At 51.5% G+C, this 12,465-nt stretch overlaps 1 protein-coding gene across 3 annotated transcripts in view; it reads left to right on the top strand.

Moving 5' to 3' along the window:
• Lrrc49 (leucine rich repeat containing 49) overlaps positions 1-7,685 on the top strand; it is a 50,672-nt gene extending 42,987 nt beyond the window's left edge. For all 3 annotated transcript variants that reach the window (XM_042697402.1, XM_042697401.1, XM_042697403.1), the window contains 5 exons: positions 1,682-1,919; positions 3,095-3,280; positions 4,135-4,244; positions 5,713-5,866; positions 7,091-7,685. In XM_042697402.1, coding sequence (XP_042553336.1) covers positions 1,682-1,919; positions 3,095-3,280; positions 4,135-4,244; positions 5,713-5,866; positions 7,091-7,294 — 892 coding nt within the window. In that variant the 3' untranslated portion in view covers positions 7,295-7,685. The remainder of the gene's footprint in view (positions 1-1,681; positions 1,920-3,094; positions 3,281-4,134; positions 4,245-5,712; positions 5,867-7,090) is intronic.
• Positions 7,686-12,465: the final 4,780 nt, after the last annotated feature.

The following is a 12,465-nucleotide window of genomic DNA, read 5'->3' as shown; positions in this document are numbered from 1 at the left end:
AAGGGAGAATATAGCCAGCCAGCCAATCTGTGGGGATTTGACCACATTTAATCCCCGCCCCCCCCCCCCCGCCCACACTTCCTATAAGTCCATCAGGGGCTAAGTACTGCGTTTATTTTCTCTTGAATATCTGGTAAATCTATATTCTCATATATTAATAACATCATTAATAGCATATTAATGACATTGCCCTTGTATTCACTCCTCATGGGGGCCCCGTGGCTATTAGACTTGCCTAGGTAGCTTTTGTTTCTCTTCTAGCCTCAGCATCTGTCCTGGCCTTGCTAACCTCTACTCCACCCCTGTTACTGTCCTACCCTTCTGAAACCACAGCTAGCTAAGACACTCGAAAAATTCAACGACACTCAAAAAATGTGCCAGCTTCTGCACTGATTGAGGAACGCTTTTCAAGCCAAGCATAGCTGGGGGCCGTGGAAGATGCTGTCTCTTCTGTTGTACATGTGGCTGCCCTAAAAGCATCACAGTGTTTGCTAAGCAGGCAGACAGCCTGTGGTGACCAGTGCAGATGGCCACACAGGACAAGAGAGTTCGTGTCATCGGCCCTCCCTGCCACCTACTCCCTGCTGTCCTTTCCAACAGGGAGTCTGTGCTCTTCTGGTCCCATATGTCAGCCTTGACCCGTCCAGGATTCCATCAGACACCTGTGCTCCTGCCTGATGAGGGATCACAGCCCCATATCGAGCAGGCGCACAGTGTTGCTGGTTTTCTGGGGGGGGGGGGGGTGGTCTCAGATTCACTTAGCCCAGACTGGCGCCATGGCCTAGCCTGCTGCTGGGTGGATCGGAGTGGACAGGGCTGACTGGCCCTTTTGAAGTGAGTGGAGCAAAGCTTGTTCTTTTCTCATCAGCAGGAGATTAGAATCATGAAGATCCCTGATAATTAATTAATACGATACATTGGAATTCATCTGGCAGTACTAGGGTTTGTCATGTTTAATTTCAGATCGGAGAAGTCTTCTTTAATTTTACACATTATGACTGAAGTATAAACCTCAAAAGCCATTGGAATATCAAAAAGTTGTCCAAATTGCCACCTTATCTAATATCTAAAAGAAACTTCTAATAGTTTGCATATGTTTTGTGAACATATTTTTATATTGTGTGGCTTTTTTTCTTTCCATAGTATTATTTTATAAAATGCACTTATCTAGCTGCATAATTCTGTACATTAATAAAGCCAGCTTACCCCTGTCATCCTAACTACTCAGGAGGCTGAGATCTGAGGCTCATGGTTCAAAGCCAGCCCAGGCAGGAAAGTACATGAGACTCACCTCCAATAAACCATTCAGAAAACTGGAAGTGGCGCTGTGGCTCAAGTGGTAGAGTGCTTGCATTTATCTGAAGAGCTGGGGACAGCGCCCAGGCACAGAGTTCAAGCCCCACGACTGACCAAAAAAAAAAAATCTGTGATGTATTTAAGATATATTAAGTGGCTATCTTTTATTAACACAAGTAATTTAAATTTAGAGGTGTGTTTTTGCTTATAATGTCCCTGCTTGTCATCAGAGTCGATATAGGTTGAGTAATGCACAACTTCAAGACACTCTATTGAAAATCAGTCTAAGGTGCTCTGGGTTTCATTATGGAAATGAACAGCCTGCCTCTGTATATCGTTACTTCTCTCCATGAGAAGCCTCGCTGAAACCACCCTGGCTCTCCAGGTCCGTGGACTCGGGACTCAGCAGTGCCCTGCAGGGCCTGTCAGTGGCAGACACGCACCTGGTCGAGATCGACGGGGACACACTGTCACTCTATGGCTCGGGCGCCCTGGAGTCGCTGGACCGGAACTGGAGCATGCAGACTGTGGGGGCCGTCACCACCATCTCCTTCACCTTCATCGAGTTCGATGAGATTGTGCAGGTGCTGCCCAAGCTGAAGATGAAGTTCCCCAACCCCCTGGTAAGCCTCACCGGGGGCCACCTCTGATGTCTGTCTAGTGGGGAGACGAAGCTTTTCTGTGGGTGCTCTGGGGGTGGGATTTCAACTAGCAGTCATAAATGGCCTTGCCGTTTTGTGTTAATGTGGGAAGTTACGGTCCTCAGATGCTGCGGTCTGGGGTGAGGCTCAGAGGCTTTGTGGAGGTTTTCTCTTGGAGGCCCCCAGGAGGATCTCAGCCTGTGCTGAGCACTTGGGCTGGAAGGGGGTTTGGCAGGCATAGTCATCGATGGTCATCAATGGTAGGATTTTATCGCAGATCCTAATCACAATGAGAAGAATTTTAGAGCTCATTAAAGTTATTTTGGGTAGTTTGCCTTCACCAGTCATGGTACTGTTTTATTTATTAATATGCATTTGCAGAAACTGATATGTGTGTGTGCACAGTCGCACATGCGTGTGTGTGCTGGTACTGGGGCTTGAACTCAGGGTCTCTTGCTAGAACCTCATCTCCAGCCCAGCTTGTTACCTGGTTAAGGTGTTACAGACTTTTCTGCCTGGACTGGCATCAAACCCTGATCCTCAGATCTCAGCTTTCTGAGTGGCTGGATTTACAGGCTAGAGCCATAAGCAGCTAGCTCAGAACTTGGGTTTTTATGAGTTCCTTCTTGAGTAGTTGTGATCACTTTTCTTTGTTAGTGAAGTATTTTCCCTCACATATTTTCATACAGCATTTTTTTTCTACTTCAGTCTCCCTGAAGAAACCAGGTAGAAGCAGGCCTGGTTTGTTCTGTGGTTTGACTTTGCTGTAACAAATCCAGCTAGCCTACATAGTGTATCAAGATGACAAGATTATTCTAGAAGTGAGGGCTCACACTAGGTCTTCCCTGGAGCACTGAACACTATGTCACAAAGCTCGGCAGTTCTCATTTCCAGGCTTTCCCTTGTAGTGTCACTGTAATGTGCAGAAGAGCCAGAATTCAGGAGTCTGCAGAACACAGCAGGGCCTGGCCAGCTGGTGCGCTGCATTGACACTGAGCCCACGAGGCTGCTCTGTTCACTTGGTCCTGGGGAGAGTGCACTGCAGGCCTGAGGCTCACAGAGCTATGGGGGAGAGAGGGGCAACCAGGGGAGGGGATCTAATGCTTGCAGTTAGAGACACTGAATGATCTGGTCTGGTCTATATTCCCTCTCCACAGCACCTTAAGTTCAAGGAAACCAATCTGGTGATGTTGCAGCAGTTTAACGCTCTGGCCCAGCTTCGGCGCATTGACCAGCTAACCATTGACCCGCAAGGAAATCCTGTGGTCAATTTTACACTCTGGAAATACTATGTGCTGTTCCGCCTGAGCCATTTTGGTATGCAGAAGATCAATGGGACGGAGGTAGGCAAAAGCTAAATTCCAGAATAAAATTCCTCATTAGGGAAATTGTGATGGTAAATCGTTAGGAATCTGAGTAAACATGATGAAACTTCTGGGAAACTTCATTTTAAGAGATCGTAATTAAAACTCAAGGGCCAGGTATGTGCCTCTGTGTGTGTGTGTGTGTGTGTGTGTGTGTGTGTGTGTGTGTGTGTGTGTGCGTGTGTGTGTGTGTCTTTTCTGTCTTTAACTCTAAACGTTGAGTCTGGTTAGTCCAAAGCCAATTTTAGCTGGCTGAAGAGAACTTTGCACAAGAGAAATAGTGCAGGTACAGAAAGTTGAAAAGGGGGTTGGGGGCCGGTGTCTCACGCCTGTCATCCTGGCTACTCAAGAAGCTGGATCTGAGCATCACAGTTCAAAGCCAGCCTGGGCAGGAACTCTGTGAGACTCCAATGAACTACTCAAAAGCCAGAAGTGGCATTGTGGCCCACATGGTAGAGTGCTAACCTTGAGCACAAAGAGGCTCAGGGACAGTGCCCAGGCCCTGAATTGAAGTCCCATGACTGGCAAATTAATTAATTAATTAATAATAATCATAAGATAAATGTTTTAAAAAAATCACAGTGCCACGAGTTCTTGAGGCAGAATGACCCAGGTGGGAATCAGACTTCACCAACAGACAGCCGGCAGGCAGCACATTCAAAATGCACAGGGCACGTGGGGTGTAGTGAATGCTAGGCTGGGCAGAAGTTCACGCACAGCTCTGGGATGCATGGCCTGCATGCTCGGCCTCGGGGAGGAGAGTGGTGTCCCCACGCCGCAGGGGACAGCGCTCACTGGACCGCCATGCCCTTCTGGACCGCCTGTCTCCTCAGGTGACACAGAATGACATGGTGATGGCCGAGCGGCTCTTCGGGATCCTGGCACACGTGGCGTCCTCAGAGCTGCCGCAGTACCGCCTCATCTCCATCCTGGGCGATGCCAGGTCAGTGGGTGCTGTGGTTCTCCAGATGGTGGGCATCTCACATTCCCACCCCGGGCTCGGCCTTCCCGCCTGGAGGACACAGTAGACTCTAAAGATCCGGCTCTCCGTGCTGGGGAAGGGCATGGTAACCAGGGAGACCAGGGCCTCAGAGAGGAAAGGCCTGGGCCTCAGGAATTGTGGGCATTCAGTGCCACCGGAGTATGGGGTGGCCGTGAATGAGTGGAAGGAGAGGAAGCTAGGAAACCTGCTGGACTTGAGGAAGGAAGGAAGGAAGGTAGGAAGGAAGGAAGGAAGGAAGGAAGGAAGGAAGGAAGGAAGGAAGGAAGGAAGGAAGGAAGGCAGGCAGGCAATGCATGCTGTGCCTTTTGGGTCAGCCACCATGCTCAGCCAATGGAGCAGACCCAGGAGCAGACCTGGGCCCGGGTCTAGAGGGCCAGTGGTGTAGGAAGGAGGCCGAGGATCAAAGTCAATGAATATGGCTTTCTGTGCAGCCAGTGTTCATCAGACACACGGAATGGGTGGCAGGTCTGACCATGACACCGTGGGACCACGGGAAGCCATTGCTCCCAGAGCTCAGGGCACATCAGCCCTGTGGTGGGCCGCACTGTGGGGCATGGGGTGTCTGCACCCCAGGTCCTTGTGTGCAGTGTGGGAGCATTTTGTAAGTACCAAAGAGCAGCCACAGGCGTCACGGATGCTTCTCGAGAGTCCTTTTAGTTCAGGTTTTATAATTTTTTTAAAGTATTTTAACTCTTCTGAGTTAAAGAGGAAATTAAAGCAGACATTAAAAAATCATAAATAAATGTATTTGACAACTTAAACATTATACTGCACTGGGGAAACTCAGTGTCTTTATTGTACTCGGTAAAGAACAGGAAAGATTAGAACGTGACAGAGGAGGCTTCCACTTCCAGAAGTGTGGGGCACAGTAAGTCAAAATGAAAGAAAGTGGAAAAGAAATGGAGAAAAGAGTAGATGAACCAGTTACAGCGCAAAGATTGTAGATGAACCAGAAATGGGAGGGAGCAGATCCTGGGTGGGCACCCCCTCTTCCTCCCAGGGTGGCCACAGGACCCGGAGGTGGAGGGGCCTGGAGAGGAGAGGAAGAGCAGCGTGTGTGTACCACATCATAGTGCAGAGGACCTGTGGCAGGAAATCCTCCATTTGGGTTTTGCCACCTCTGGCAGTGGGGAGGGTACCATGGCCACGCTGACCCTTCTGTGGTCACTCAGCCTCGGGGGCTGTTGGCTGTAGCTCCTGAATGGCATCAGTGGTGTTCACCGCAGCCTGTTTCCAGGGCCCCTCAGACTCCAGAAATGCGCCTGGGTTTATCCTCCGGACAGAGACGCAAGGCCACTGTGATTCCTTTGCATTCGGGGATGGGGGAGAGGGGACTTCCAGCCTTGACCAGGTGCTGGCCTGGGGATGTACCCCAAGGGTGCCATAACCAGAGCCCCCCTCTATCCAGGAGAAAGCACTTCCGCTACCTGCTGGACACCAAGGGGAAGAAGCCGTGCGTGCTCCCAGAAGAGAACAATGACAGCAAGAGACTCATGGGGGAAAACACAAACCGCGCCACACTCAACTACACCACCAGGGAATTCTATACGGAGAAGCTGGAGGTACGGGAGAAGCTGGGTTCAGAGAAGCTGGGGATGTGGAGAAGCTGTATATGAAGAAGCTGGGTGGTATAGAGAAGTTGGCAGTATGGGGAAGCCTAGAGGTATCAAGAAGCTTGGGGTATGGGAAAGCTGGGGGTACAGCCTGGTCCATGACCCCTGTCTCCTGCCCTGTGGGGCTACAGGTCCTTCCACACAAGCTGGAAGCTGGACCTGAGGCCGGGGGGAGGGGGTCCAGTACCTTCTTCACTATGGACAAGTCATTTTCAAAAGGAATCGTGCCTGGATCTAGACTAAAATAGGACCGAGGCACCCGTATTTAAACTGAGGAAACGGACCAGCTTGTGTGGGTGCCAGACTGGTAGTGGCATGTGGACCCCACCACAGCTCCCAGTCACCAGCTGTGTGTGCCCCCAGGGTCACCTGCGCTGCCCGGGGACGGGACACTCAGGCTGACCCTGAGGGGCATCGAGCCAAGCAGTGCTGCCCTGGAGCTCCCTTGGAGGCTGGGAGAACGTCCTTATGAGCTGGGTTGGGTAGCTTATGTGGTTTTGTTGTTGTTGTTGTTGGTCATGGGGCCCGAACTCTGGGCCTGGGCGCTGTCCCTCAGCTCTTCAGCTCAAGGCTAGCACTCTACCACTTGAGCCACAGCACCACTTGCGGCTTTTTTGTCTGCTTATGTGGTGCTTAGGAATCGAACTCAGGGCCTCATGCATGCAAGGCGAGCGCTCTACCACGGAGCCACCCCCCAGCCCAGCTTATGATTTTTAACATGGTCGTCTCTGCCCCAGCTGGGTGTTCATGGCCTAACCTGGGCACCCTGTGCTTGTGGCCTAGCCCTGTGTTGGTGTGCTGCTCCACAGTTTGCTCTCCTATACCAGAGGGTGGACTTGGGCTGTGAGCATTCACAGTGCTAACCCACACCTGTGCAAATGGGTGGCACCACACCCTAACTCAGGGACAGCTGGGAGCCAAGGGACATGGAGCCACCACCTAAGCCCTGTGCAGAGGGGACAGGGTGGCCATGCTGCTGGGATTCTAGAAGCTGATGGGTGGTCAGCAGAGTACGGTGGATGGGGAAGTGAGTACACTATGGGTTCCAAATGGAGGGGTGGGGGGGGAGGGGCTGGGTCAGAACACCTTGTTCCAGGCTTCCCTGTCCGGCTGATTACTGTGTTGCCTTTGGGATTGTGGAGCGAACATGGCACACGCTTTCCTTTTGTACAGGAGATCAAGGATAAAAAGAGATTCTGCCAGATGTACGTGGGAGACCTTGTGAAGGAAGCCGCGGACATCAACACAAAGAACGAGGCTCTGCAGAGGCTGTGGCCGCAGATGTTCATCGAGCTGGTGCGGGACGCCGTGCTGGAGATCCGCAACAAGAACTCATACATGCAGCTCTGCCTGCAGCAGATCGCCGACCAGAAGTAGCTGGCTGCAGCCACTTGTGGGGCGCGTCTGTGTGTAAAGGCTGGAACGAGGCGGCCGCACGTGTTCAGCTAGGAAGTGGGGGCACCAGCTGGGGTTGTCTCTGCCCTTGGGGAAAGACCCAGAGCAGGCCCCGAGGCCGGTCTCTACACCATGGAAATGAGCCACGCTGGAGGTGGCCTCGGCTTGCAGGGCCGGTCCTCCACTCCTGCTCCCGTGGAGCCCGGATGCAGGACTGGGCAGCAGTGCTTGCTAGGGACCCGCATGAGCTACCTCCACCTCGTCTAGCTGATGGCTCATTTATTGGCCTTTTTATTTTATGATTTTAAAGCTAAGCATATGTTCTTTTTTTATGAGCGAAGAATAAACCGAATACGTTAGTTTAAAAAAAAAATCCAGTTTGCAGTGGGGCGTTTTTCATGGGAGGCTGTCCCGCGTGGATGTGAGGCTCCATCCTTAGACCACAGAGGAGTCATGGAGCAGAGAATCTGAGAATCAGGCATGCGTGGGTGAGGGACTCCAAACAGGTCCGTATGGAGAGCAAGCAGAAACGAGGGGAGCTGTAAGAGAGCCTGTCCCGTGCTGGGGAGACAGATGGCCACATCCTGTGGCCAGAGCTGAGCAATCTCAGGCCCACACCAGCTCCAGTGCTCCTCTCTAGCTCAGCCTCTTTGGTACAAGGTGGGAAAGAGATGCCAGCATGCGGGGACAGAAGCTGGCTGGGCCGGGCTGCAATCCGGAGGCCCACAACCTTGGGCTCACTCTGTCAGACCACGAGCAGTGTTCACGTCTGGCAGTCACTGCCCATATTTGCATGTGGCCCCACATGGAGCTATGCGGTGCCATCTCTAAGCATGGCTTCACACACCATGGTAAGTCTTAGTAGCTGAGACCTGGCGGGGCTGGCACACAGATGCCACCCCGTGGTGCCTTTCCCTCGTTCCTCTCCTCCCTTGTTTCTCTCTCCCCTGCTCCTTTGGGCTGTAGGGTTGGCACCCTAGGACAGGACAAGCCCTGGCATCACTGGTGATCCTGAGCCTGTCTGGGTTGGCACGAGTTGGTTTCTGCTGGGCTGTGGGAAGCGAAGCCAGTCTCCTTAGGTTCTGCTATGTCTGAGCCTGGCTTCAGAGTGGCATTACCCAGCCTCTGCCTCCCACGTGCAGGGCTTTTGTCCCTCTGGGCCTTACAGGACAGTGAACCATCTGTCCAGCCTCCTGTGTGTCCTTCCTGTCCCGGCTGATATCAGCATTCTCACCCTCCCCAGCCTTTCTGGAAAGTTGAGGAAGCTGAGGTCCCAGCACTGCAATAGGAGTCGCAGACCTGCCCAGTCCCGGCTTGAGGCCTGGAGACAGGGTCTTCATCCTCATTCTGTCTGGACCGTGTGCTCAGAGGCCAGATCTCTCTGCCCAGCTCCATCCTCCCTTCCATCTTGCTAGCTGGACTTCCAGAGGAGAGTAATGTCAACCTGGCTTGGCTTAGGGGTGGGACCAGTAGTTGTACAGAACCAATATTCGCTCCTACTTGGGATTTCCAGGGTCTTCAGGACAGGGAACCAAGGCTGCACGCCCACAGCCCAGGTTAGTGTGTGCTCAGGATCACTTTGATTCTGGTAGGAGCCCAGACGGGGATGGAACATGGTGACTCCCGCAAAGGCAGGGAGGGAAATGCTGGGTGCACAGCCTGGTTCTGGTTCTACAGCTGCAAGGTTAGGAGTGGGCTGCTGGCTCTGAGGCCACTCTCCTCCAATGAGTCCCAGTGGTACCTGTTGGCTATGAAGTACTTGTTTGGTTTTTGCCTTTATCATTTCTTTGGTTGTAATTCAGCTTATTCAAAGATAGATTACAATGACAGTTCACCCACAGCTTTGCAGGGGTTGATCCCATGCTTATTAGGAATGGTTTGTAGATGAATCAAAACACACGTTGATTATCTTATCTTTGGGAAAACCTGAATTTTTGTTCTCCCAGCTTCCAGGTTATTTGATAGCAATTCCTGGAGGACAGGAAAGGAAGGAGAGAGGGAAAGGAGAAAGAAGGAAGACAAGGAATAGGTAAGGAAGGGAAAGAAGGAGGGAGGGAGGTAAAAAGAATAGAACAGAATAGAGAGAGTGTGTTCAGGAAGATCTTAATTTTAAGCTTGAAAAGACGAAGGTCAGTTTTTCTAACCTGCTTTATTGGGTCAGCTGGAAATGGCGTGGTTACTGTTGCCAAGAGATTCGAGCCAAGGTAGAAACTTGATCAGTCACTGTGGTCAGCCATTCGTGATGGAATACTTGACATCTTTGCCCCTGTTTTTCCACTTTCCTTGATGTTTTCTTGGCTCCTAGCATGCGTCTCTTCCTGCCAGTACCTCGAGTCCTTATGAGGAAGAGCTAACGTGTCCACAGCTCCAGAGAACAAATGATGCCTAAGAAGAAATCTGCTCCTGACCACAGCCCAACAAGCCTCGGTGCTCAGAAGCTCCACTTCTCTTCACTATTTTAAAATATGTCAACATGCAGAAATGAGCAGCACCTCAGTAAACGCCCTGAATCCACATTCTGCTTTCCAAAATAGCTGCCTCAGAGTTTAAAAACACCCGTGTGCCTGTGTGTATGTACATGTACCTTGGAGCGAGTGCATGTGTGCAGGTGTGTGCAAGCATGTGTGTTGGTTCAACTCTTCCATAATGTCCTAACTCAGGTCTGCTGTGTCCATGCCTTTTTATTTTTTTGGTACTAGGACTTGAACTCAGGGCCCCAGCGCTGTCCCTGAGTTTTGTCTTCCCTTAAGGCTAGTGCTCTACCACTTAAGCCTTGGCACTATTACAGGACTGGTGTCTGGGATCACTCTTTTCTACCCTTGTAAGTATTGCATCACCTTAGAAATGTTGGTCTTTTGTTGTTCAGGTTTGCAAAACCTGAAAATAGAATTCTCTTCATTAAAGTTTCGTCGAAAAATGACATTCATACAGCAAAACTGAGTCATGGGGTCACCGCAAGTCCAGGACCACCCAAACTAAGTTCAGGCACAGGCTGGCCTCAAACCCTCATCCTCAGATCTCAGCCTCCTGAGTAGCTAGGATTACAGGCATGAGCCACCAGTACCCAGCTTGGTGTACTGTTTTTGATGAAGCTGTTTAAGATTACTTTCTCAACCCAGGTAACCCAGGGAGATCGTTATTACAAATAACTTCAGTGTTCTCACTTTGAGATTTCAGTTCCTGCTCTTCTAAGAGCTGGGTTTGTTTTCTGTGCATACTTCTTAAATCCTGTCGTCTGCTTGCATCTTGGGTCAGTATTTTTTTCAGAGCTGTGTTTATATTACAGAGACGTCTTCTGGTGTGTGATGTTTGTGTTTCCTGACTTTGGAGAGCCCTCCTGTGTTCCATGTTGCTCTTTCCTGGCTGTTAGTTCTAGTGTGTCTTTCTTCTCTGAAATGGTCCTTGGACATCACGTGACTCCCAGGCCCTAGGAAGCCAGCGCCCGGGGCCTAATTGTGATTAGGGAGCCCAGACCGCTGGCTGCCAGCTCAGGTAGTCAGGTAGTCTGCCTGAGCTCTCGACTGGTGCACAGGTCTCTGCAGCATGGGGGCTGGGGCCTGAGCAAGGGAGATGTGAAGGTAGGATCTAGAATAATTCAAGGTTTACTTGGCAACGTGTCTGGCGGTCACTGTGGGCTCTGGCTAGAATCTCAAGGGGCTCTGTCCCCTAGAACACCTGCTGTGGCTCTGCAAGGCTGCACAGTGGCTGGGAACCAAGAGCAGGTCCCCCAGCTCTATTCTCTTTCCTGACCTAGCCTCAGGAATCACACAACAGCACGACTCTCCACAAAGGAAGGACAAAAGCCACATTGGGGTAGGGCCGGGGGAGGAGGGGGGGGTGTGAGATGGGAATTATCGGTGCAGCCATTTTGGAAATTACCAATGACTGTACTACCCATGTGATCCCTGCCTCCTGGCGTCCACCATTCAGTAGCATCTCCTCCTCCTCCTCTTCTCTTCCTTCTCCTCTTTGCTGCTCCTCCCCTCCTCCCTGCCCCTCCCCCTCCCTTCCTCTCAGGTCCTCCCTCTTCCCTCCTCCCTGCCCCTCCCCCTCCTGTCCCCTCTCCCCTCCTTTCCCTTCCTGCCCCCCTCCTGCCCCTTCCTCCTTATCCCCCTTTACTCTCCCCTCCTTCCCTTACTTCCTGCCCCTTTCCCTCCCCCTCCCCTCTGCCCCTCTTCCTCCCCTCCCTTCCTGCCTCTCCTGTCTTACTGCAAATCCCTTTCTCCACATCCTTCAAGGCCTCAAACCTGCTGCTACTGCAGCTTTCCCTGCCCCGGCTCCAGTCATGGGGCTTGAACTCTGGGCCTGAATGCAGTCCCTAAGCTCTTCAGCTCAAGGCTAGAGCTCTACCACTTGAGCCACAGCGCCACTTCCGGTTTTCTGAGTGGTTCATTGGAGATAAGAGCATCACGGACTTTCTCGCCCGGGCTGGCTTTGAACCTCGATCCTCAGATCTCAGCCTCCTGAGCAGCTAGGATGACAGGCGTGAGCCACTGGTGCTACTGCAGCTTTGCTGGATCCTGCTGTCTTTCCCGCCCCTCCCTCCAGGAATCACACCCCAGTTTCTTCTCCCCTGTGTTCAATATTCAAGAAAACCTTCAAGAGGCAGACTATGAAAGAACTAGACGGGCAGAAACGTCTCAAAGTTCTTCTAATAAGCAAAGGAAATAATGAACCCCATGGAATTCATCAGTATGACCTCTGACTTCTCCACCCTCTAGCCGGGCCCTTTGTTGTGCTTTTCTCTAAGGCAAACTCTGGGCTAGCCTTAGACCTCCCTCTCCCATCCTTTCTGCCCCTTTGTGTCTGAGCATTCTCCAGTTTCTCATTTTCCTGTCATGAACATTTTGAGATCTCTCCCCTGCCCTGTTTGTCTTTAAAATTGCTCCCCAGTTTGGCCTTCGGGGCCTAGGGTTGGAGGTTAGATACTGAGGTACAGCAGCCGAGGCTGCAGGGCAAAGAGAATAGAATGATTCCACTCAGCTCATCTCCTCCCATCCTGAAGCCACACAGTGGTCCTGAGGCTTGAACTCTGGGCCTGAGAGATTGACGTCCCTGAGCTTTTTTCCCCTCAAGGCTTCATGTTCTGTCACGAGTCACCCCTCCACTGTTGGCTGGTTAATTGGAGGTAAGAGTCTTCCAGGTCTGGCTTT

The sequence above is a fragment of the Dipodomys spectabilis genome, unplaced genomic scaffold (genome assembly GCF_019054845.1).
Source record: "Dipodomys spectabilis isolate Male_0828 unplaced genomic scaffold, ASM1905484v1 ptg000219l, whole genome shotgun sequence".
NCBI lineage: Eukaryota > Metazoa > Chordata > Mammalia > Rodentia > Heteromyidae > Dipodomys > Dipodomys spectabilis.
This window is presented reverse-complemented; position numbering and strand designations above follow the sequence as displayed.